This window comes from Arachis hypogaea, chromosome 14 (genome assembly GCF_003086295.3).
Source record: "Arachis hypogaea cultivar Tifrunner chromosome 14, arahy.Tifrunner.gnm2.J5K5, whole genome shotgun sequence".
In the NCBI taxonomy this organism is placed as follows: domain Eukaryota; kingdom Viridiplantae; phylum Streptophyta; class Magnoliopsida; order Fabales; family Fabaceae; genus Arachis; species Arachis hypogaea.
Window position 1 is genome coordinate 132,273,667 of NC_092049.1, and position 25,766 is coordinate 132,299,432.

Genomic DNA, 25,766 nt, shown 5'->3' on the forward strand with positions numbered 1-25,766 from the left:
CAAGAAATATTTGTTGGATTTCGTTATGTTGATAAAAAAAATATTTTTTTATTTTTTAATATATTTGATAAATTTTTAATAGTAAAAATAAAAATATTAAAAAATAATATTTTTTTAAAAAATTATAATTTATATTTAAAAAAAAATTTTTAAAAATATTTTTTACATAATAAATATATAAAAAAATATTTTTATATTATTATACTCAAATATAATTGATAAATAAAAAAATTTTAAATAAAATATTCAAACGTAAAATTGTTTTCACTTTTTATAAAATCTTTAAAAAAAAAAATAACTAAAAATCTTATTCGATTTTGATTTCTCAACATAAGTTTTTTTTATTTATTATTTAAATAAAATACTCAGATGTATGGAGAGACAACGGAGTTCGAAAACATTGTGGCAACAAAAACGAAGAACAGAGAGATTCTCACTTCCCAGGCGTGTGAGAAAGAAAGAGATCTACCATAGTTTACAGTGGGTGCGTCTACACCTAATCACAGATTCAACACCAACCAACAACAACAACAATCACCGATTCGAAATCAAAATCTCAATCTGGTAATCTGGTTCTACTCAATTCTGAAATCATGTGGGGAACCATTGCTAATTTGAAGGAAAATCTCAACAAGATTGCCCTCGATGTTCACGACGATGAAGACGAAGACGACAACGCCGTCTTTTTCTCCTCCTACAGATCCCCCGCCGCCGCCGCCGACAACAACAACCACTCTTCCGTCTCCGATCGCCGGAACTCTCACAGCTTCGCGCACTCCAAATCTCCGGTTCCTAGGTCGCCGCTTTCCAATGTAACAACGGATCCTCACTCTGCTTCTGAGGTAAGCTCCTTTTTAATTCTGTGCTTTTTGCGTTTTGCTTTCAACTCTTATTCAATAAATTTAGTTTTAGGATAAGGTTTTGTGATGGTTTTATACTTTTATATATATTACTTGAAATTGTATGTATTTAGCAGTGTGTGTAAATGCATAATATGTATAATCAGTTCTGGAAGTTACTGCATAATAATTCCACCATCGAAAGATGATTGAAAATTACAAATAGTAATGTATCGGGTTAATGTTCAATGCTTCAATTTGATTCCTAAAATATACCGTTGGTCCTTCTATTAACTTTTTGTGCCGGCGAGTCACCGTTAAGAACGTGACCTGAGGCAAATTTTCCCTCGCACTACAGCGGTTATCAGTGAGACGTTATCGGGAAGTTAAGGTTAGGACTTAAGACCAACTTGATTCACGTTAGGATCTACCAAATTGATTCGTTGAATTTTCGAAGGATCAAATTGACTTATTCATGATCCTTGCATGTCCTAGGTCATGAGGTGTAGACATCTTTTTGTTGGATTTTTTTTTTTCAGTCAGTAGATTTTTTGGTTACATAACAATTTAGGCAGGTTCGGCAGTGTCAGTGCATCTAGATTGTAGGACAGTGTATGCCTTAGGGCTCAGTGAGGGCTTACATAGGGTACTTACGGATCGCCTACATCTTACCAAGAGGGCCATCTCAATCAATATTTACTTGGTGTCTTGATAATAGTTTTATCTATCACAGCTTGTTTGAAGTAGTGAAGAAGTTTGTTATGAGCATGAGAGTATTGTGAATTTAGGCATACATGTAATGCAATTTATACATCCCGTGGCTCTTCTATGTTCTTATTTAGAGTTCTATGAGTACCTATAATGATAGGCTTAGTTTTTGTTTGTTTATTGCTTATTAAGGCGGTTTTGATTTTTTATCATTGTAAGGATGGGAATGTTAATGATTATAAGTGATTGCTAATGATATATTGGCTCTGCCACCTTTTCAAAGATTGTGTATTGATGACTGAGCTAGTAGGATTAAATTGCCTATTCTTGGTGCTGGCTTCATGGAGCTTAATATTTAATCTAGAGATTTTCTTTTTAATGAAATTTATATATTACAAGTGTAATGCATTAAGAGTTTGTGCATTACAATTCTCCCATTGAATACTGTAGTTGATTTTGGTAAGTAGTTTGGTCAAAGATGTCATTTTAAAATTTCTTGCAGATAGAACAATACAAAGCAGAAATCAAGAGGCTTCAAGCATCAGAGGCAGAAATTAAAGCGCTATCAGTTAATTATGCAGCTCTATTAAAAGAAAAAGAAGTATGGCTGGCTATTAGTTTTTCATCATCTTCGTACCTGAGTCAATTTTTTCAATTTGTTCAACAATCAAGTGCAGATTTTTTTTTTTATTGCTCCACATGAGTTTTAACCCTCTAACTATTTTTATGTCACAGGATCAGATTATTAGGTTAGGTAAAGAAAATACCTCATTAAAACAGAACTCGGAGCCTAAGAGTCCAGCATCTTCAAATGGCACATACATGATCAAGGTTAACTAGTATTCTAATGAAATTTCTATTAAAGGAAATTTAGTGTCTGTCTTGTAAAATATTTTACCCATGCTGTAAGTACTTCATCACATGAAAGTATGTAAAGTTGTAAACCCCGTACATCCTATTGTGATGTAGTTGATAGAATTTTGCTATATGTCACATTTATGCTGACAATAACTAAGGATTTATTGACTACTCATTACTTATAAATATTTGTGCAGGGAAATGGTGACCAATCTTCAAATAGGCAGCATAGATACACACCTCATATTAAAAATCACTATGCTGCAAACAATGGATCCATGTCTGCTTTGGATCCCGATGCCATTCAAAGTAAGATGACTTCAAAACATTCAAACTTACAAGTAACAGAGAAGGTAATGATGCCTTAGATTATGGTTTTTTTTAAAGAATGCCTCAACTTAGGAAGATTGACCATTAGGTGGCATTCATTAATATGTCTTGCCCAAATCTTTGATCAAGTATATTTAATCATTTTCTTCAATGAAAATAGCTTTTGATTTTTTTCCTTTTTTTAGAAAAAATATTATTTATTTTATTTTGCTTTTGGGTGCACCCTTCCTAGAATCCTGTATTAACGTAGGATGCTTGTGCACTGGATTGCCCTTTATTTTATTTTGTTTAATGTTTTTGTTGTTAGAAAACTTTTCTTTGTTTGGTTAATTTGATTTATTTTATTTTTTTAGAATTCATGATATTGTTATTTTTAGTGATGAATGAACTTGACAACAGATGTATGAATGACTTCTAGGAGCTTGCAGATTTGACAGAGGAAAAACATAGCCCCACAGCAGCTGTTCTACATACTCGTGAGATACAAAAATTAAAGTTGGAATTGGAGCAAGAGCGCAATAAATTGGCAAACATTCAACTAAAATACCAGGGTCTATATTCAGCACTTCAGTATCTATTAGATTTTGTCACATTTTGGGAGTGTAAACTAAATAATTGCTAACTATCATGTTCTTTCTTTCGATTTCAGAGGAACAGAAATTGAACAAGTCTTTCCAGGATGAGCTTAAATTATCAAAGTTGGAAAGAGAAAAAGTAAGTTTGTAAACAATAGAAATTTTTTTTATGATCATGCTGCTAAAACACTACATCTTCTATGTTAGAAGCTTCCTGAGGAAACAAATCATGTATGTTTATTATTGAGAGAATTTACAAGCTGTAGGAGCTTTTGGCATAATCAATAGGCCTATATTATCAAACTAAAGTATAGTTATACTTCAATTTCTGTGTAGTTTGGTATGTCAATTTCCAATTCTTCAAAATCTCCAAATCATTATTCAAACTGGGAAGGAATAATCTGATCATTTTGTTGATAATTTTAATTGTATTATTGGGTAGTAGGTTATGTCTTTTCGAGGAATCTAGAAGCTGGTTTTATGGTAGTTTGCAAAATTATGAGCTGAATTATTTTTGTTGCTTGGCAGACAACACAGGAGATGAGCAAATTGCGTGATGAATTGAATGAGAGAGTATCGGAAGTAAAACTTCTGCAACTGGAGCTAACTAGACGCGAAGATGAAGAACCAGTTGAAGCTGTGGACACCTTGAAGAGATTAATCCAAACTTTAGAGAAGGAAAACACTGCTCTTCAGGTTGATTGATATTTTTACTGTATCCTAATACATTCTGTCATAAAGATTTTCCACCATATTATCACTCAAATTGATAATGATTTTTGATATCGCATTTCAGAATGCACTCTAATATACCCTATGTTATTATTATTAGATGGAAAAGAATGAACTTGAAGCTGCACTTAAAACAAGCAGGGCGTCTTTCACTGGGAAAATGTCATCTGATGCTTCCCAGTTTCAGAACAAGGATGCAGGCATTAGCAGTGATGTCAGTATTTAATAGCAATACTTAGTTTTCCAGTTGTGCATTAATAATCATGTCAATAATCATTATCTTCTCTATTTTTGTTTTTTTTCTCCCTTCTGTTAACAGACATCAGACCCATCCAAAAGTTTTCCAGAAGAAGAAGACATGGAAAGGTCCATAGAAAAGCTAAGTAAAGATTTGAAGGAAACACAAAAGCAGAGGGACAAAGCCGTACAAGAATTAACCCGCCTTAAACAACATTTGTTAGAAAAGGTTTCATTTATTTGCCCATTAATTTTGGAATAAAGGATGATTGAGCATGATGTCATTTAAGAACCAAATGATCTGCTCATTATTTTTTATCTGTGTTTGATCTCATAAATTGTCAGTCACATAATATATTTCCCCCTTAACTGTCCAAGAGAATGAACTAAAATTGCATACATCCAGATGAATTTCACATATCACTTGTGTGGTTGAGTCAAAGATGTTAACATTGCTGTGTTGTCTAGGAATCGGAAGAATCAGAAAAAATGGATGAGGATAGCAAAATCATTGAAGATTTACGTGATAACAACAATTATTTAAGGGCACAAATATCAAATCTTGAGAGAACTCTGAAGGAAGCAACTTCAAGCCAGGAGAAACTGAAGATGGAAAACAACAATGAAATTCTAAAGTCCAGGGAAATCATCGATGACCTGAACAAAAAGCTTACCAACTGTATGAGCACAATATGTGCTAAGAATATGGAACTTTTAAATCTACAGACAGCTCTTGGACAGTATTATGCTGAAATTGAAGCTAAGGTTGTCTCTATTCACATAACAAACATAATTTGAGTTGTTAATGTTCCCTTTAACTTCCTCTTTCTGAGTATCTTTATTATCTGTATGTCTATTGTTGCATCGAGTAAGCTCATCGAGTAAGCTTATATCCACTGTCAATTTGTTTTTTCAGGAACATTTAGAGGAAGTGTTGGCTCATGCAAGAGAAGAAACAGCTAGGCTTTCTCAGCTGTTGAAAGTACAGATCTCTCTCTCTCTCTCTCTCTAAACATCTTTCACTCTAGATGGAAACACTTTCTTACAATGTGTTTCACTTTAGAATAGGTTGTAAAATTTTTTTAAGGGACTACTCTGTTTAATCTTATTCAAATTTTGTTTTCTTTTATTTTTCTCTTTAACTACTTGGTGTCTCTAATTAGCCATATTGACAGGATGCAGATTCGAAAGCCAATGTATTGAGGGGTGAAAAAGAAGAAATTTTAGCCAAGCTTTCTCAATCTGAGAAGGTACAATCAGAATGGAGAAGTAGAGTAAGTAAACTAGAGGAAGACAATGCCAAATTGAGACGAGCTCTTGAGCAGAGTATGACACGGCTAAATAGAATGTCAGTGGATTCTGATTTTCTCGTTGACAGGTTAGTACGCTTCTTTAAAGTATTGTTTGGATAAGCAGGGATTTGTTCTTTTGAAGACACTCTTGGCTATGTTTTCTTGTATCTATTCTTAGTTTTGCAAAATTTCCTTCTTGAAAAGTTGTAACGGGTTTCAATTTAGACTTGTGTAGTAGGATTGGCCTGCTTCCTTTTGAGAGAGTAAATCAACATACTAATCTAAGTTTTATTCATACAGGCGCATTGTTATAAAGTTACTTGTAACATATTTTCAAAGAAATCACAGCAAAGAGGTATGGAAATCTTCAAATTATACTTCCATCAATTAGATTCATCATGCAAATTAGTATTTAGTTTATTAATTTTATTTAGGAGATATCTATGAAAAAATAAATACCATGCAAGTATTAGGGTTTTGAAGAATTGGATACGAGTTTCGTTTTAAGTTGTTGTAAGGCTCAATTCAGTGCACAAGGTTATCATGTACTCCACTTTCTTAAAATTTGACATTGGGGCAGGTATTGGATCTAATGGTTCGCATGCTGGGATTCTCTGAAGAGGACAAGCAAAGGATAGGCAGTGCTCAGCAAGGTCCAGGAAAAGGTGTTGTCCGGGGAGTTCTTGGGCTGCCTGGCCACCTGGTTGGAGGTATATTGGGAGGAGTTTCGGCTGAATCAGCTGCGAATGTGGGTTCTGATAACCAGGTAACTTCTAAATCTTGTACCAAAAGAGAATTATTCACCGTCACTTCTAACCAGACTTCTATATTTTGATTATTTGTTTTGATTACTAATAAGTGCTTTTACTCTTCCCTTTCAGTCCTTTGCGGATTTGTGGGTTGATTTTCTTCTCAAGGAGACTGAAGAAAGAGAGAAGAGGGAGTCAGCTGGAACTACAGGTACATCCATGGAAGATTCGCAAGATACAAGTTCAAATACTAATTCTGCTGCTTCACCATTTTCTAATCAGAGGTTCAGCACTGATACATCGCCATATAATTCATCCATTAATAACAAAAGTCCTCTGCCTCGTGGATATTTTCATCAATCTGACGAAAATGGTTCCGAGTTCTCCACTGTTCCTCTTACATCATCAGATAGCAAAACTCCTAGTTCAAAACCGTTCACTAGATACTAAGTATAAATTCGTTTTGTCAAAATGAATCACAGGTATAGAGGTCATCATTAAATTTTAGGCATGCCTTGTTCAATTAATTCTTTCATTATAATGAATGTATTTTATTTTATTCACAAAAAGGTTACATAGATTGGATTCTCTTGCGTAATGTGGAACTTGGGAAAATTGATGTAAATTCTATGTAGTACACAGCTTATTACTACCAGCTATCTTATTTGGCCTGGCTTGTAAAGTTGTAATTACTAGTGAATTAGAACCTTTCCACCATTTTTGGGGCTAAGGTATAAACAACAGCTAACATCACACACTATATTTCTGGTAAACCAAGAAAAAAAAAAGGGAGCATACTATTACTTTTACCTTACAGTGGAAATTATTGAAATTTTACAAGTCAAGACACATAGTAGAAGCCAGCAAGACCCCTATGCTTGCACTGTTAGGAACTACTTGAAGTTAAGATAAACCCTTTACACTTTATTACAACCACCTAAAACCCATCCCGGACATGATAAAGGGTGGTATCTGATACATAGAAACGAGGCTCTGGCAACCTATAAACAAGTAGAGCCCTTTTTATCTTTCTGATGTTTCGATTTACTAATCTAATTTCTTACCCTTAAAAGGACCCCTAGGGATCTTACTCAAGACCTTGGCATCAAACAGAGAATACTGCTTTTTAATCTTAATGGTTGCCTTCTCAGCAAATGGGTCTATCTTATCCTCGTATTTCTCATACAAGACCGGAACCGTGTGCAACAAAACAAAGGCTGTTCAACAAGAGAAAATAAGCAAATTAAAATGAGATTTCTTACTAGAAAGAAGAAATTGATGTAATTAACTGAAGTACTAATTGCTCTTACTTATGTAGAATAATGTGAGGAAATTTCCCCAGCTCCCCACGATTGATAGAATCCATAAGCCAGCAATAACCTAACATAGTATCCACAATCGAATCCTCAACGTACTAAATTTAGGCATCCATTTAATTATTAAAGCAAAGCAGCATGTATTAGATGCTAGAAAGCAACATAAGATGCTAGAAAGCAACATACAACGAGAAATTTCTTCAAATCTCTTCCAGAAGCAATATCTCGCAGACTGGTGAGTCCCCGGTTGATTTCGATTCGCAATGCAGACACAACTTGCAGAAACGGCTCCTCAGGAAGATGAACTTGAGGGATGCGAGGCAGAGCTCTACAATATATCATCATTTGATATTCCATCATCAAATCCAAATTGCTAAGTTAAAAACAACATAGACTTTAAGAACATGAACTTACTTGTGGATAAAAGTATGGACATTGGACCACAAGAACAGAATTGCTAGCAATAGTATTGATATGTGACACACTAGAGTAAGGAGGTGGAACTCGAGCAACTCGAAAAGGACCCAAACGGCAGTGGCTCCGCCGAGTAAACCGGCAGATATCTTCTTGTTCCTCCACAACAACACATCAGCAGCTGCAACCAATAATTAACAATAAAGAGTCATAAGAACATAGCAGCATAAAAATACGAAGGCAGCTTCTTTTCTTGGTCCCTCTAGAACCCATAACTGTATACAAGTTCTCCATTTTGATTATCTTCTCTTTAACAACTCGCTCAAATTCTTACTCTCTAGCATCCGTATATATAAATTAAACATAAATTCTCAAATTCAAAATATGCAGATATTAACACGACATGATCAAATAAAAAAAAGAGACAGTAAAAGCTCACAGGTCACAGCTGGAAAAAGAAAATAGTGTCATGAAAGTAACATAATTATAATTAAAAAAAAAAATTGACAACATCCCACTATTTTCAGGGGCCACAAAAAGAAACAAGAGCAATAAAAATATATATTTTTTTAACAAAAATTAGTAGCATTCAAGAGAGAGAAAGAGTTACGTTTTCCAGCGCCGAAAACGGAATGAAGAGGCTTCTCTCTTCCGAAAAGGCGGAAAACACGGGCGTCCTTGACGGGTGAAGAAGCACGTTTTTCGGAATCGGAATCCGAAGAAGAAGAAGAGGAATGGTGAGAGTGAAGCTTCTCGGATATCTCTTCCGTCAGCGAATCTCCTCCTCCGCCGCCGCCGGCGGTGGCAACAGCAGGATTGTTGAGTGTGTTGTTGGATTCCTCCGCCATTGAGCTCGCTGAAATTTTTGAACCCTAACCCTAATGCTTCGATTTCGGAATTCGGCACTCGGATTGTGCAAACTGCAAATGTAAGTGATTGATTGTGCGCCAAGTGTGACTTCGAGATGTGAAAATATTTTCATTTACAAAATAAAGATTAAAATGAAAATACGCACAAATAGCCACTCTTCACTACTTTGAATGGGTTGCATCACTTAATAAGTTAATAAATAATAATATTGGGTAAACCAAAAACACTGTTCCGAATTATTTTAATGTTGGCAAAAGTATTTTTAAATTATTAAAAATATAAAAAAATATTTTTATTTTTTGTTAATATAAAAGATCTTAATTTATAAGAGTGTATTTTTTATATATTTTTAAATTATTTAAAATTATTTTTTTAATAATAAAATTTAAAAATATTTTTTATAATAACAAAATAATTCCAATGCATTTTTTATGATTTAGCCTGTTATAATCAAAAGTTTATAACACACAAATGTAGAAATAGTTGAAGTTGATACAAAAAATGTTTAGTGTTAAAAATAGAGCTAATGCTCGCTCAAATTTTTTCAAGGTTAATCTTCTTCAACCTTAATTTTTCTTTTAGGAATATATTTTAAATTAAACCTGTGATAAAATGTTTAAACTTCACAAATATGTAGAACATTATTTTTTTTAAAAAAAAATCAGAGCTATATTGTTTCAATTTTTATAAAGTGCATTTTTTAAATTGTAAAATAGTTAAAAAGAAAATAATACAATAATATATATATATATATATATATATATATATATATATATATATAGGAGAAATAAATTATTGATTCTCTTATAAAGTGATTACGAATGTATGATCGTTAAAAAAATGAGAAACAAAATAGTAAAAGAATAAAAAAAATAACAAAAAATATTTTATGTAATGTAAAGGGTGAAGTATAATTTTGGTTCAAGTATAGGTTGAAATTTTTTTTCGTTTTCAATTTTTTTTTGCATACAAAATTATTTTTAAGATTTAACTTCATTTTAAAATCGTTATTCGAACTAAAATATCATTCTACTTCTTTACCAAAATACTCAGATTCTATTCTTCTTTTTCTTCTCATCACAGCAGTATCCCTTCTTCTTTTTTTTCTTCGTCAACTAGAATTTCAACAGCGACAATAGAATTTTAACTAGTAAATATAAAAAAATCAAAACACAATTCATTTCAACTAGCAGTAATAGCAAAAAAGAAGAAAAAAAAAAGGAGAGAAACAATCACCATCTTTCTTAACTTGAAAGAACAACAATAATAGGCAACAGAAGCAGAAGAATCAACAACAACAATAGAATTAGAAATAGAAGAATGAAATGATGCAACAAGTTGTGTCTGAGATTGGAGATACTTGTCCCACCCACTAAACCTTGCAAGAAAACAAAAAAGTTGCTTACAGATATGAAATAGAAAAATAAATTTGGAGTATTTTTATCAAACTCCGGGGTTGGCATTGCAGAGGATACCCTGAGACAACGATCTTGAGCTCCTCGAATCAACGCTGAGGCAAGACATCAAGCGCGCCAAAGACACCACCGAGTGCAGTGAAAGTAGGGACTACACACACTTCAGCTGAAAAACTAACCTGTAAAATAATTTAAAAATATACAAAAATAAAAAAGATTGAACACTGAATCAAAATGAAAAACAAGTATTCTAAAAAGTGGTTCCTTTATTAATTGAATTAGAGAAAATACGAGACTTTGCTTTGAAAGTGCGGCGGAAGAAGAAGTAGAAGTGTTGAGGAGGGAAGGTGAGGGCTTTGGCGTGGCAATGGATTTAGTGAATGTGGATTTGATGAGGGTAAATGCGGCGAGCGGCAAGCTTGCGAGGAGGAGCAGAACGGCGACGCGACAAACGTCCTCTCCACAGATCTATTGGCGTTGTTGTTGTCGTCATTCCCTTTCCTCTTTTTCTTCTTCTCTTCCCCCCTCCCGTGATTCTCTTTCTCCCTCTCGTCCGTTCTCTTTTTCCTTTTTTTTATAATTTTTTTAGTTAGGAGTGATTTGGTAATAAAATTTAAAATTTAAGTAAAAAAGACAATTTTAAAACTAAGTTAAATTTTAGTGACGATTTTATATGCAAAAATAGGTTGGAGACAAAAAAATTTTCGGTCTACACCTTAAGATCAAAATCGTATTTAACCCTAATGTAAATCACAAAAAAGTTAAAAATTTTCGTCTAGTGAATAATTTACTAATTTGCTTAAAAAGTGTAAAAATTTAAATTCAGTTTTATATATTCAATAATTCATTGATAACAATAAATCCTTAAAATTATATATTATTAAAATAATACACAATATATAAAAAAAATGTAATAATTAATCTAGGTTAAAAAAGACATCCACCATCATATAACAACTTTCAAACAATACGCTGGTAAATAATTGGTGTTGAGTTATTACCAAATTTTTAGGGCAAAAAACCATATTAAGCCACATGCAGAAAAGTTTAACCAAAATACGCCAAACAGAAATTTGTTTCAGCAATAAGCCAAGAGGCATTTTTATATAAATCGAACCAACAAGGTTCGAACTCTATTAGCAAGTAATTCGAACCATATTGGTTCGAACTACTACTAAAAAAATGTGAATAATTCGAACCGGTCAGGTTCGAACCAGGAGAGCATGTAATTCGAACCGGTTGAGTTCGAATTATGTGGAGATTAGTCTAGTGTAATAAATCGAACCACGTTGGTTCGAATTATGGGGAGAGTGGTCGACTGAAGTAATTCGAACCAGGCTGGTTCGAATTACATGTATCATGGTTCGAACCAGGTTAGTTCGAACCAAAGAGAGGTTGATTGTTATAATTCGAACCAGCCTGGTTCGAATTACATGTATCATGGTTCGAACCAGGTTAGTTCGAATTAGTAGGAGTCAGAGCTCTATATAAACGCTGTAAACGTGATTTGCTCTCATTAGAGGACTTAAGATGGCTAGTGAAGAGGAGAGTTTTGCTGTTTTAGTACACCACAGAGGATCCATCAAGAGGAAAACTCGGTCCGGAGTGAAGTTCACAGATAAGAATCCTCTCTATATTGTGGTGAATCGAACGACAAGCTATGATGACCTGGTTAGAGCTGTGCTGATGAAACTTGGCCTGGAAGGTGCGAAGCGGATTAAGAAGTTTTTCTATCGCATTCCAGTCACGATCCTGCACGATACGGTGAAGTATGATTGTCTCACGATTGGTAGTGATGAGGACCTCCAAGTCATGTTTCTTTGTCGGAGGCAGTTTCCGGAGGTCCGCACACCAGAGTTGCTGGCAAAGCTGGTTGATGTGGTATCCAGCTCAGGTGGTTCGAACCGGAATACCGCCAATGTAGCCACTGCAGCTGGCTCCAGTTCGATGGCTGCTGTGGCTTCTTCCTCCGTCCCAGTTTACGAGCCAGCGGCCCAACTTGTCGCCTCTCCGTCATTTGCTGTTGATTTGAATGACGGCGTCCGCGACGAGGTAGGATCCTTTGATGTTCTGCCAAACGCTTTACACGGCGTTCCACCGGTTGGCGTCGGAGACGGAGAATTGGGTGATCCTGATGAGGACGACGTTGAGCCCGAAACGATTGAGGATGATAGCGGGGACGAGGTTGTAGCGGCTGGGCCTGCATTGGCTGGCGGTGGTTCTAGCTCTGGCACACAGCAGTATCCACCATATTTTTCTTCGCTGGACCTGGACGCCATGACGCATGAGGGTGCGCTAGGGCACCCTGTTGGATTCGGAGCTAGAGATGCGGAAGGGAATGCTGGTCTCACAGAGTTCCAAGTTGGTCAGCAATTCCAGGATAAAGATGAGGCCCTGTTAAGTGTGAAGACTTACAGCATCCGGCGAGGGGTACAGTACAAGGTGGTGGAGTCCGATCACCGCCGGTATGTGGGCAAGTGTTCCGAGTTCGGGAATGGGTGCACATGGTTGATTCGGCTCAGTCTCCGGAAGCGCAAGGGCATTTGGGAGGTCAAACGGTACAATGGCCCTCACACTTGCCTAGCCACATCCATATCAAGTGATCACAGAAGTTTGGATCATTCTGTGATTTCGGCGTTCATTATGCCAATGGTTAGGGCTGACGCATCGGTTAGCATCAAGGTGCTCCTGAACGCCACGGCAGCGCATTTTGGTTTTAGGCCGACTTACAGGAGGGTTTGGATGGCGAAGCAGAAGGCCGTTGGCCTCATCTACGGTGACTGGGATGAGTCATACAGCGAGATACCTAGGTGGGTGTTGGGTGTCCAGCTGACGATGCCTGGTACTGTTGCGGTCCTCAGGACGAGCTCGGTTATAGTTGGAGGACAGGTGGACGACTCTCAAGCTTATTTCCACAGACTTTTCTGGACTTTCCCTCCGTGCATCGAGGCATTCCGGCATTGCAAGCCGCTAGTCAGCATTGACGGCACACATCTATATGGTAAGTATGGGGGAACGTTGCTCATTGCGATTGCACAGGACGGGAACTCCAACATTCTACCTGTCGCATTCGCACTAGTAGAGGGTGAGAATGCGGAGTCGTGGACATTCTTTCTCTCGCACCTTCGGCAGCACGTGACCCCGCAGCCCGGTCTGCTGGTTATATCGGATAGGCACAACGGCATCAAGTCTGCGCTTGAGGCCCCGGACGGAGGTTGGTTACCACCATCTGCGTACCGTGCATTCTGCATACGACACGTAGCGGCTAATTTCGCCCTTACCTTCAAGGGCAAAGACGCTAGGAGGCTTCTCGTGAATGCAGCGTACGCGAAGACTGAGGTTGAGTTTGATTACTGGTTTGATATACTGCGGTCTGAAGACCCGGCGATGTGTGAGTGGGCGAACCGTATTGATTACTCCTTGTGGACGCAGCATCGCGATGAGGGGAGGAGATTCGGTCACATGACGACGAATATCTCCGAGTGTGTGAACTCAATCCTCAAGGGTGTAAGAAATCTTCCTGTAGCATCCCTGGTTAAGGCAACATATGGCAGGCTGGCCGAACTCTTTGTTCGCAAGGGGCGAGAGGCTGAGGCCCAGATGGGCACCGGACAGCAGTTCAGTCAGCATTTGGTGAAGTGTATCGAGGCCAACTTGAAGACGGCCAGGTGCTTCACTGTGACGTTGTATGACCGTGATAACTCCGAGTTCACCGTAGCGGAGACCACTCCGACTGGTACTTTCTCATTGGGTACTTACCGAGTATCGCTTGCCTCCCGGACATGTGACTGTGGGTACTTTCAGGCGCTTCATTTCCCGTGTCAGCACGCACTTGCATGTTGTGCCTACGCACGTGTGAGTTGGAGCTCCTATGTTCACAGCGTCTATCAGATTAGCTCGGTGTTCAATGTCTATTGGATGGGATTCACACCTCCAATCCCGGAGGGCTACTGGCCACCCTACGATGGGCCCACGGTGATTCCGGACCCAAACAGAAGGCGTGCGAGAGAGGGGAGGCCTAGATCCACAAGGATACGGACGAATATGGATGAGGCAGATCCAAACAGGCCAAAACGGTGTGGCCTTTGTCGCCAACCCGGACACACTAGACGTAGATGCCCACAGGTAGTAGGATCGTCTCAGACAGGGCGAAATTAGTTTCCATGATGTTATTGTTAGTGTTATTTACATTTAAATTGTCTTGTTAGATGCATTGCTTGACTGCGTATCTAACTTGTTGAGATTAATGCATTGAACTTTGGTATTTGTGAGTAGTAATGAATATGTTGTCTTCCATTACACGTTATGCTACAGGACTCGTTGATCCTCATTTTAATAACTAAACGAAATCATTATACCTTATCATGTTTCATTTAATACATAAACAGACATAAACAGAGCACTACATAACAAGAAAACTACACCTAACTATCATACATGACTGGAATAGAGGAAACCAAATACATGAAATGTGACTCATCTAAACAGGTGCGAACCAGTACCACAGCGACGTGCTATCCGTGCCCTCTGACCTCGACGGACAAGCGGCTCCTCATCCTCTATCTCATCCTCATCCTCCTGCGGAGCAGGCTGTACTGGTGGTGCAACACGCAACGGTGCTGCAGACGATGCTGCGATAGACTCTGATGCAGCGGTGAAGGCGGATGTAGGGGTACCTCCAAGACGAAACTGCTGACCAGCGGATGAGGATGGAGGCTCGTTCAGATCAACATCTAAGGGGGCCTGGATCCCTGAGGTCTGGCCAGCTCTGCGGGGGGTCACCTCACCCTGCATGATGGCGGTGATCTCATCTAGGAAGCGTGGACTCCCGAAGTCTCCAACAAACGAGTCTGACCCAACAAAGTCTGCCCACTGTGATCCTGATATGCGCCAAGGTGTACCACCCTGCTCAGCCTGATCATCCGCTGGCACACTAACGAAGTAATCTCCAAGCGGGCCCGATCCAGGTCCAGGTCCAGCGTCACCAGTGTCAGCCCCGTCACCGAGCCCTGTGCCATACCACTTACCTCCATGACCGCCATCGTGTGTACTAGTACCTCCATCGTGTGTGCATCCTCCAACGTGGCCAGGCTGGTCGTCATCGTCGTCCCCATGGTCAGAACCACTCCTCGCCGTATGATCCGGCCACCTCCACTGACGCTGGCTCCTCCGTGTCCCTACACCCATCCTCCTCTCAACCCTGCGCCTGTCAGGCACGTCATCCGGAGGATCCATGTCAGGCACACGCCCCGGACCCCGCTGTGAGGCCTCAACTGGTATAGGAACTGATCTCGGATCCCCCAGCTGAGTGTCCGGTGCCAGGAACCTCTTCCCATGCTGACTCCACCACTGAAGGAACTGATGAGACGGTCCAGGGTCGGCAACAACATCGAACCTCAATACACTGTCCTGACGAGCGTCCCAGTATGCATGCCACTTCGGCATGGAAGAGGGGAACCATCGATCGCCGCCTCTCCCGTCCTTGGACATCAAAAAGTCGATGTTCAAGGCGGGACGCGGAGGGGCCTGTACCCCTCCAAACTGAGGAAGAACACGATCTATCTGATGCCACTCTATGACAGCAAAGTAGATCAGCGCGGTCACAGAGCGCCACACCGCCATGTGCCGAGGCTCCAAAACCTCCGGGTGCAACACCTGAAGTACGTCGGGGCTACTGTACGGCATCCATATAAACTGCAGAACAAACCCACCCTTATCAGGGCAACTGTACGACCCAAGTGTAAAATATTTAACTAAAAGAGCATCAGTTATTAATTAGCATACTAACCTCCCTGGACTGTAACCGGTCTATCCTAAGCCTCCACGCCCGCACTCTCGGACCCTTCTCGCTACCGGAAGGGTTGTAACCTGCCCATCTGCACCATACACATGAGTTACATATACTAATATATGTGTTTACATTATGCAATAGAGTATTAACATACACGCAATTCTGTAAGTCATATTGAAAAAGAATAGGCCCAGTATAGTACCTCGACACCAACGGCCAGCTGAAGGCCTCATATCCTGTAGGCCTAAACTGAGGAAACCGCCAAAAGATCCAAGACTGCAGTAGCTGGAGCGGGCCCGCTAACTTCACAACATGTCTGTTTGCCACCCTGCACATGCACCGGTACAACCAGGCCAGTGCTGCCGAACCCCAGCTGTACGTACCCAGCTCCTCCAGCCTCGCTACATATGGAAGCCATCTAATGTGAATCCGGTTGCCAGACTTGTCCGCAAACAGCTGCGTGCCCAGCAACATCATGATGTACGCACGGACATATTGGCGAACAGTGTCATCATCTGCATCCTCAGGGCACTCACCAAAGGTCTCCTGAAACCAGGTGCAGTTCACTGCGTACTTCTGAACCTGACTGGGAGGAGGTATAACTCCTAGCAACTCCTGGAACCAGACCCAGGGTGGACGGCCGCCATCGATGTATATATGGAACTCTGACAGGCACCCGCTCACGTAACGGCCATCGACTGGCAAACCCAGCTGGTATGCCACGTCCTGGAGTGTGATCGTGCACTCTCCGAACGGCATATGAAATGTGTGCGTCTCGGGACGCCATCTCTCCACGAATGCACTGACGAGCGCCTCGTCTAGCCGGAACCACCGGTCGTTCAGCCTTGCAAGATGGTATAGCCCTGCCATCTGCAAGTATGGAACGTATCTGTCATCAAGACGCATGCCCTGCTGCCGCCTCATGCTCCTAATGCATTGCTCGGGCTGCGCATGAAAAGAAACGCATACTGAGATATATAACTACACAGGTTTTACAGTAAACCGGTTCACATAAACCGGTTTACAGTAAACCGGTTCACATAAACCGGTTTACAGTAAACCGATTTACATAAACGGGTTTACATAAAACGGTTTCCATAAACCGGTTTACATTAACCATTTCGCTAAATTAAACAGCATAACATCACATGAAAGATAACTAACTGGAAAACAAACCCTAAACCACACAACTAAACCGCTAGCATATACCACAATTAACGAGAGCCATTAACAAGAAACAAATTCAATAAACCGGCTTACTTAAACCACCTAGCATTAAACAACTACCCTAAACCACATATAAAAACCGCTTGCAAAAACCGCTAACAAAAACCGCTAACATGAACCACCAACATAAACCACTACCAAAAACCACTGACTTAAACCACTAACAAAAACCACTACCCTAAACCACTAACATAAACCACTAACTTATACCGCTAGCTTAAACCACTATCATAAACCACCTACATAATCCCCTCACCTAAACCACCTACATAAACCACTAACATAAAGTACCGTCTAACCAAGATACAAAACCACTAAAGCACAACTAACGCTTGAATCAAAAATATTTCCGTACTAACCTCGTCGTTGATGACCCCGGCTATATGAGCGACTCCGTCCAACCGATATAACTGTGCCGGATCGTCCCCCATCAGCAGAGTAGTCCGTTCAGGTCTTCCTCGGAGAGAATCTGGGTCGTTTTCTCTGAGATTTTGTGGGGTAGGGGTGAAGGGATAATGGTTCGAATTATGAAGGAGTGCACTAGGAGTAATTCGAACCGGCCTGGTTCGAATTACATGGAATCGATGTCAAAGCATAATTCGAACCAACCTGGTTCGAATTATGCATGAGAGAAGTTCGAACTATGGTGGTTCGAATTATGTATGGGAGGAGTTCGAACCTTATTGGTTCGAATTATTCAAATACGTACAACACTAAATCGAACCATGTTGGTTCGAATTATGAAGGAGTGCAATTCGAACCAGCTTGATTCGAATTATATTAAAATACACGTTGGCTCATTGCTGAAACGAAATTGAATTTGGCACATTTTGGTTACAAGATTCTTGCTTTGGCTCAATATGATTTTTTGCCCAAATTTTTAGATTAGACTTTATATTAGAGAGTTGTGGGTACAATGCACAAGTAAATAATTTGGCGTGTCGAGTTGGCCTAACTAGATTTTAGGGTTATCTATGACGTCTGCGCTCTTATATTTAAATACATTAATCTTTTATCGTTTATATCTAATTCTAGAAGGTTTCCTTCTGTGTCATTCCATTGAGAGTTGAGACATAGCTTAGAACAGGATGATAATAATTAGTAAGTTCTTAAGCGCAGTGCTTGAAAACTATTTATGTTATTGCTTTTTCCTTTGTGTTCTATTTTTATTTGTTGCAACCATATTTAGGAAATTGCATCATGATCATATTATTGTCTTTGCTCGCATAGTCATCCTCACTCAATAGGATAGATTTAATTTGAATCATAAAGAACACTATTATTCTTTCATAATTCAAATTTCACTATTTGCTAAGATTAACCTCAGCAATTTAACTAACATAAAGATGAAAAGGTATATTAAACTAGTAATTAAAAGAAAAAAAAAATTGAAAGCTGAATTACTATGACAAAAATAACTTTTAGTGACTATTAAATTTTTTTTTACCAGAAATTATATAATTACTACAAAAAAAATTTTAATGATAAAATATAAAATAATTAATATATAATTATCAATAAATATATTAAGAGTAGTGCTACGTATACAAGTCGTTTGGGTTTATAAGTCATACAAGTTGGGTCAAACTATACGCACGCTACTCAACGATTTTCATAGTGTGTTTCGTATTTCTCCTCCTCTTCCTCATTCTTCTTCTCATTCTTCTTTGCGTTTCTCCTCCTTTTTCTTCGCGTGTTTTATCTTCATCGTTGTTGTTTTTTTACTGTTGTTGCTGCATTTTTTTCCTTTTTCTCTTTCTATTGATTTTGCAACATTATATATTTTTTTCTTCTTTGTTTGATTTTTTCTCCCAAGAAGAATTATAAGAAACAAAATAAGAAGATGAGGAAGAAGAAGCAGTAGAAGATGAGGAGGAGGAAGAGGAAGAGAAAGAGTTTTGAATTATGCAGAAGTTATTAGAATAAAAATACACCCAAAATTCTTAAAAATACACCCAAATATCTTCGTGTTACACCCAAATATCTTCGCGTTACATCCAAATTTGCTGTAAATACAGAAAAATGTTTCCTCTAATGCTGCATTTTTTCTTCTTTTTTTCTTATTTCTTTCTTTCTTTTAGTTAAATGAATGTAAGTTCATCCTCTTCCAAATAATTTTGCAGCATTATATGTTCTTTCTTCTTCTTTGTTTGATTTTTTTGTTTTTATTCTTGTTAAGAGAGCAAAACAAGAAGAAACTTAAGAAGATAAAACAAAAAGGAAAAGATGAATAAGAAAAAAGAAGAAGATAGTGATGTTGATGAAAAAAAGAAGCAGTAGAAGATGAAAAAGAGGAAGAGAAAAAGTTTTGAATTATGCAGAATTTATTAGAATAAAAATACACCCAAATATCTTCATGTTATACCCAAATATCTTCGTATTACACCTAAATTTACTGCAAATACAAAAAAATATTTGTTGAGTTAAGAAATTAACTAAATTAAATTATTGATGACAAACATTATTTTTGGGCAAAATAAATAATTAGTGTTAAGTGTTAATAATTATATGTTACTAATTATTTATAAAATTGTTGCAGGCCAAAATTAAATCAAGCAGCCCAAATTGGTATGAAAATAATATAGCAAGGCTAGTGGGTCAATAAACAAGCAAAGTTCAAAAGAAAAAAGCCAAAGGAACCAACGGGCCAAGCAAATCAAACCCGATCCAAGCCCATATCCATAAATCCAAGTTGATCCCACCAAACTTCTCATACAAGATTGAAGTCTTCATTCCCTCTTACTTGCTTTTGCCAAAGCAACGTTCTTCTCCCCTCTGTCTTAGTCAAATCACACACTCAGAAAAGTGAGAAAGAGAAAGAGAAAGCTTCTTCCCCGAGATGATCTTCAAAGAAGTAAGAAAGAGAAAGTCCAAGCTTGAAACACAGAAGTCTAATCAGAAAATTCAAACCAAATCAAGCTTAGGTTAAAGGTAACCCATTTTCTTTTACATGCAACACACTTTCTTCTCTTCATCTTCAACTCTCTGTATCCCCGTTTTGAGCTATATGGAAAAGAGGATTTCTATTCCTCTCTGCTGTATATCCACGGTCTCAAACATGTCTTGGGGACCAAGTTGGTTTTCAAGGGTTCAGATTAAGTTGATCATTGGAAGACTTTTATGGTTGCTGCTTTATGACTTTCGGTCAAGATGAAGAAGTCGGAAGCAAAGTTTCTACTCTGAGGATTAAGGAGAAAAAGTGAGTCTGTGAGTTGGTGAAGCTCAAGGCTCAAGGTGCTGACCTTGGAAGAAGAACCTAGCAACATGCAAGGAGATAAAAGAGGCTTGCTGCTCATTCAGAAGTCAAGGAGAGTAAACCAGAGTTTGAGAATAGTGTTGTGCAAAGAAGTTCCTCTACTTGGATAATGCTTTCTTTCAAAGAAGCATTCGGCCAATACTGAAGAACTGTATCTGAGGTTTGCGAATTTGGTTTTGCACATAGCAAAGAGACTGCTGATGAAGTCAATCTCCTTCATGTTTTACAGATTGTGATGTACTTTTCTATGTTTATCTTTCTATAATTTCTTGTGAGAAAAGGCATTGTGAGAAAGTTCAAGTAAAAGCCATGAGTGGAAAAAGGCTGAGTGATACACTTGAGAGAAAAGCCTAGAGTTATTTTCTGATTTCTTTAGGTTGGTTAAGTGTCTTGTATCTTGTACCTGTGAGGTATCCCTTTCTTAGTTGGGTTAGCACTAAGAGTGAATAGTTTGGTATTAGCATAGCCAATGTCAAGTTAGGTTAGAACTTGAGTGTGAAAGGATTAGGTCAATCATGTGAAATTGGTGTATGTAATACTGTTAACTATAGTGAAAATTCTTCCACTGTTGTGGAGGAGACTGGATGTAGGTTGCATAGCACAAGGCAACCGAACCAGGATACATACTGGTGTTAGCTTTTCTCTTTTCTGCTGTGTTCTGTTTTCTGATATTCATGAGACAAAAATAAATTGTCTCATAAATTTTCGCTGCTGAGTACAAACAGAATCAGAATTGAAAGTTTGTTTTAAAGGGTCATAATAGCAACTCGAAAAGGAAGGCATAGATTCAACCCCCCTTCTCTAAGCCTACCACAACCTTCAATATTTTTTTAATGCAGAACTTTTACATTATATTCAATTCAAACCATCAACAATGAAACATTATTCACCTACAGAATCATAAACTACTAACGAAAAAATTAACTAGAAGAAATTCCAATAAAAAAAAGGAGGAAGAGGAGAAGAAAGAAGTGGTGGTATTGATGATGACGATAACAAAAGAAAAGAAGAAGAAAAGAAGGAGGAGGAGGAGGTGCAAGAAGAAGAAGAAGAAGAAGAAGAAGAAGAAGAAGAAGAAGAAGAAGAAGAATGTGCAGTAAAAAACGTGCAGTAACGACTCAAAATGCGTGAATATAAATGACTTGTAAAGATTTGTACGAAAAAAATACTTATATATACAGAGAATTATTCATATATTAATAGCTATTTTTATTATTGTTAAAAATAAAATAAATAATCTCTAAACAAATTTTAGACAGAGAGAGAGAGACCACATGTACAAGTACAACAGTTCATGTCTTCTACTAACTCCGGAAGACAAGAACTTAGAAAAAGGTAAATAAAATTAAAAACCAACAACAGCAGAAATGTTATGTTGTTAATTATCGCCACACCACATATTATACACAATCTTTTGACTTCTAGGTGGAGAAAGCATTAATTGTAGATGAAGCAAAGCGTAAAATATCATTGACCACTAGTACCTAGAAAAGAATATCTTGACCACTTCAATTGATCTCTGAATGAAGTATAAACCATATACTAGTAATATTGTTCATTATTTTTGTCAAGTATCTAAGTTGATATTAATTCTTTTAATTATTTGATAAGATTAAAAGACACTTTTGTAGCTGTTTTTTAAACCGTGCTTGGAAGTTGGAAGGTACAATATAAAAAAGAAAAATGTGGAGAGAAAATTAAACAGGATCAAGAATTGGTGGATCCCATGTCGAAACTATCTACATATGACGACAAATAAATGAATCCATGGAAAGAGAAGCTAAAAAAGTAAGCTATATATTATTCTGAAATGAAGTGGAGCCAAAGAACAAAGAATAAAGTTCATTAAAGGGTATTATAATTTTGGAGTTGGGCCAGGGATATACACTAAATATTTCAACCAAAAAATAATGACGATCAGATATAATATTTTTAAATAATCTTATGTAACTAACAAATATTATCATTTTTTACTTAATACTTGATTAATAATAATTTATATTTATATTTACAAATATTTTACATATAAAAAATATATAATTTATACTTATATTTATTATAATTTTATACACATAAATCAATACAATTTATATTTATATTTTTTAAATTTATAAAAATAAATTAATAAAAATTATTTATTAAAGACAATTTCTGTTTATATTGACCAAATAATTGTCACAAATAATTGCTAAAAAGTAAAAATATTAAAAGTTATATACCCCTAAGAATTTCTCAATATTTTTTCTTCTTTTCTAATTAGTAATAAAGGTAGTATGTTTATATTATTGCCATAAAAGGAGATCTGAACCAATAAAATGCAAAATAAAAATTAAAAGAAAATAAAAAAGGATTGAAATTCAACCAAAATAAGTCAAGACTCAGAAAGCCAACACTGAACTGGAAGGAGGGAGTGTCCAAACCGCCAAAAATACATTGAGCAAACAAACTCAGATTGTCTTCTAATAGCGGACAGTATGCACCAACACTAAAAACATGGCACCAACACTATAAATATGTTCACCATAATCTACTAGTACAATAATATGGACAAAGAGAAAGAAAAACCCTTCATAGGTTTCAAATCTAACATCTTATTTAGGTCACATCTACACCAAGGTTAATGACAGGTACAAAATAGATAAGGGAACTTAACATTCAACTTTACTAATAGGATTCAATCCCATAAAAGATCTTGTTAAAAAATAAACACAGACATAAAAAGTTAGGTTTCATATTCACAGAACAAATGCTCAAAGATGAAATTCTATTTTCAAATCTGAATTTCTTAAAGATAAAATCATTTTCCAGCACCTTTGAATTGTAACACAAAAAATCTCTAATTCATAAAGCAAGAATCAAACTATTTAACTTTATGCTATGATACGTTAAATTCTAATTGAAAAAAAATAAAAACTCCTATGAAATTTCCATTAGTCCAACAACTAGCACTAAGCATTCTACTACTTCTCTATTCCCTAATTCCCACTTACATCAAACCCGAAAAACTAAAAATCCTTCCTTTATAACCTTTTCAACACCCCAATAGTCCCAAAATAAGAATTAAAAAGAAAAATCAGATCCCCATGTTTTTTCCTCCTAAAATTAGTGAATAAAATACCCAAATTACCCCTCCCCTCTCCCTTGAAAAAGAGGCATCACCTCCTCCTCCTATCAGCAGCATACTGAGACAGCGGCACCACCTCCTGCAGCGGCGTCGACAGCGGCGTGGGAACCGGCGTCGGAAGCGGCGAGTTCCGGCAAACGGGGCAGGAGCCATTAAGCCTAAGCCAGGAGTCAAGGCAGCAGACGTGGAAATAGTGCCTGCACTCTGGCATCATCCTCAGCATCTCCGAATCCTTGTACTCACACAGACATATGGAACACGTGGTGTTCTGTCCGATATTACTGCTGTCCCTGCTGAACTGAAACCTCGGATACGAGTTTATCACGTTCTGTTCCAACCCCACCGCGCCGCGCTCTTCGTCTCCGTCTTCGTCATCATCGCCTTCTGCGACGAAGATTATTCGCGGGAGAACGACGCCGTCACGGTGGGTGGTGGTGGAGTTGTTATTATTATTGTGAGGGTTGCGGTTACGGTTGCGGTTACAGCAGAGGTAAGAAGATAAGATGAGGGTGGAGAGGAGAACGAGGAAAGCAAGGGCTATGGCTATGGAGTAGCCAAGGCCAAGGTGGTTGAGGAATGATGAGGTTGAAGACATGGACATGGGTTTGAGGAGAGGGAGAAGAAGGAGGAGAAAGCGTTGTTGTGATTCTTTGGTGAATCCATTTGTGAAGAGAGAGAGAGAGAGAAGAGTGAGAGAGAAAGAGAGAGAGCGTGTGGGGATATTTTAAGAGGGGGGAGGGGGGGGAGAGAGTGGTGCATTTAATAGTAAGGTTTATGGGGAGAGGCTCAATGAGATTGAAATCAAAAGCTTTAAATGAGGGAAGGTAGAATGCATTAAATTTGTTGGTAGAGAGAGAGAATAAAGGAAGAGAGAAAGAGTAGTTAACGGCAGAATCCGTTGCCAAAGAGTAATAGCCTCTGCCCTCAGTCGGTCACACATGAACTAAGCTTTAATACTTTAATGTGGGAATTACCAACCCCATTTTATCCATTTCTCAGAATAACAATCTGATTTTTTAAGATAAATAATTTTACTATGTATTTACTAATTTTTATTTTATTGTAAAAATTATTTAAATTATAAAATTAATAATATATCATAAGATTATTATTAATGTATTAATTATATTTTAATGTTTATTATTTATATATTTAAAAATTATTTATTAAATTTCATAATAAATAATATTTTTAAAATTTGAATAATTTATTAATTAATTTATATTTATTATACTATATATTTAATAATTTATTAAAAAAATATTAATATAATAAATAAAAAAATTTATAAAAGATATTGTTTAAAAAATAAAGAAAAATAAACCTCTAATCAATTTAAATTTAGAGATAATTAGATTTTTATTTATTTCTGAATCTGACACGTCAGTATCTTTCGTTCAAATTTGACGAAAAAACATCTCTAGGGACCATATTGTGTCACAAAAGTAAAAGATAGGGACCAAAATAAATCGTTTTTATGTTGAGGAGTTATGTTGTCATTCTAAAAAATAGACAAGAGTCGAATTGGTAGTTCATTACACTAAGCTTTAATTGATTTTTTTTTTCCAAATTTGGGTATTTAATGTGCCAAATTATTTTTACAAAGATAATATTTTTTAGTGGTTGAACAATATATTTCTACATATATAAAGTAGGATTTAAATTTTTATTACTTATTTAAGTGAATCAATATATAAGATAATCAGTAAATCAATTCAAGTTATTATAAAAATAATAGATAAATAATTATATATTTATATATAAATAATTATTTTTTTTATACATCTAATATAATTATTATTTTTATTATAGGTATAGCCGTATAGGCATGTTGCATGTTATTTAACTAGAAAATAATGCATTTAGGTTTTTAAAAATATAAATTACAGGGCAATTTTTTATATATTTTATTTTTAAAATAATAATTGAAAATTGTAAAAATAATTACAAATTGATTTTTATAATTTTTTATGTTATAAATTGTCTCTCATATTTTGGTAAAACACAAAAAATCACAATATTTTTGCATTTCA

At 36.9% G+C, this 25,766-nt stretch overlaps 3 protein-coding genes across 3 annotated transcripts; 1 reads left to right on the top strand and 2 right to left on the bottom strand.

Moving 5' to 3' along the window:
• The first annotated feature begins 313 nt into the window (after positions 1-313).
• LOC112744209 (golgin candidate 3) lies at positions 314-6,918 on the top strand. Its single transcript, XM_025793759.3, has 15 exons — positions 314-842; positions 2,050-2,148; positions 2,283-2,378; positions 2,603-2,758; positions 3,154-3,286; positions 3,385-3,449; positions 3,839-4,006; positions 4,143-4,256; positions 4,362-4,508; positions 4,748-5,044; positions 5,196-5,261; positions 5,455-5,657; positions 5,872-5,926; positions 6,152-6,337; positions 6,453-6,918. Exons 1-15 carry the CDS (start codon positions 594-596, stop codon positions 6,768-6,770), a joined length of 2,352 nt encoding a protein of 783 aa, XP_025649544.1. The 5' UTR covers positions 314-593; the 3' UTR covers positions 6,771-6,918.
• A 164-nt stretch (positions 6,919-7,082) lies between these two features.
• On the bottom strand, positions 7,083-9,134 carry LOC112744210 (reticulon-like protein B3). Its single transcript, XM_025793760.3, has 5 exons — positions 8,661-9,134; positions 8,051-8,231; positions 7,823-7,964; positions 7,631-7,700; positions 7,083-7,537 (listed from the first exon to the last, which is right to left on the bottom strand). Exons 1-5 carry the CDS (start codon positions 8,896-8,898, stop codon positions 7,368-7,370), a joined length of 801 nt encoding a protein of 266 aa, XP_025649545.1. The 5' UTR covers positions 8,899-9,134; the 3' UTR covers positions 7,083-7,367.
• A 14,293-nt stretch (positions 9,135-23,427) lies between these two features.
• Positions 23,428-24,641, bottom strand: LOC112744211 (RING-H2 finger protein ATL67-like). Its single transcript, XM_025793761.3, has one exon. It carries the CDS (start codon positions 24,332-24,334, stop codon positions 23,765-23,767), a length of 570 nt encoding a protein of 189 aa, XP_025649546.1. The 5' UTR covers positions 24,335-24,641; the 3' UTR covers positions 23,428-23,764.
• Positions 24,642-25,766: the final 1,125 nt, after the last annotated feature.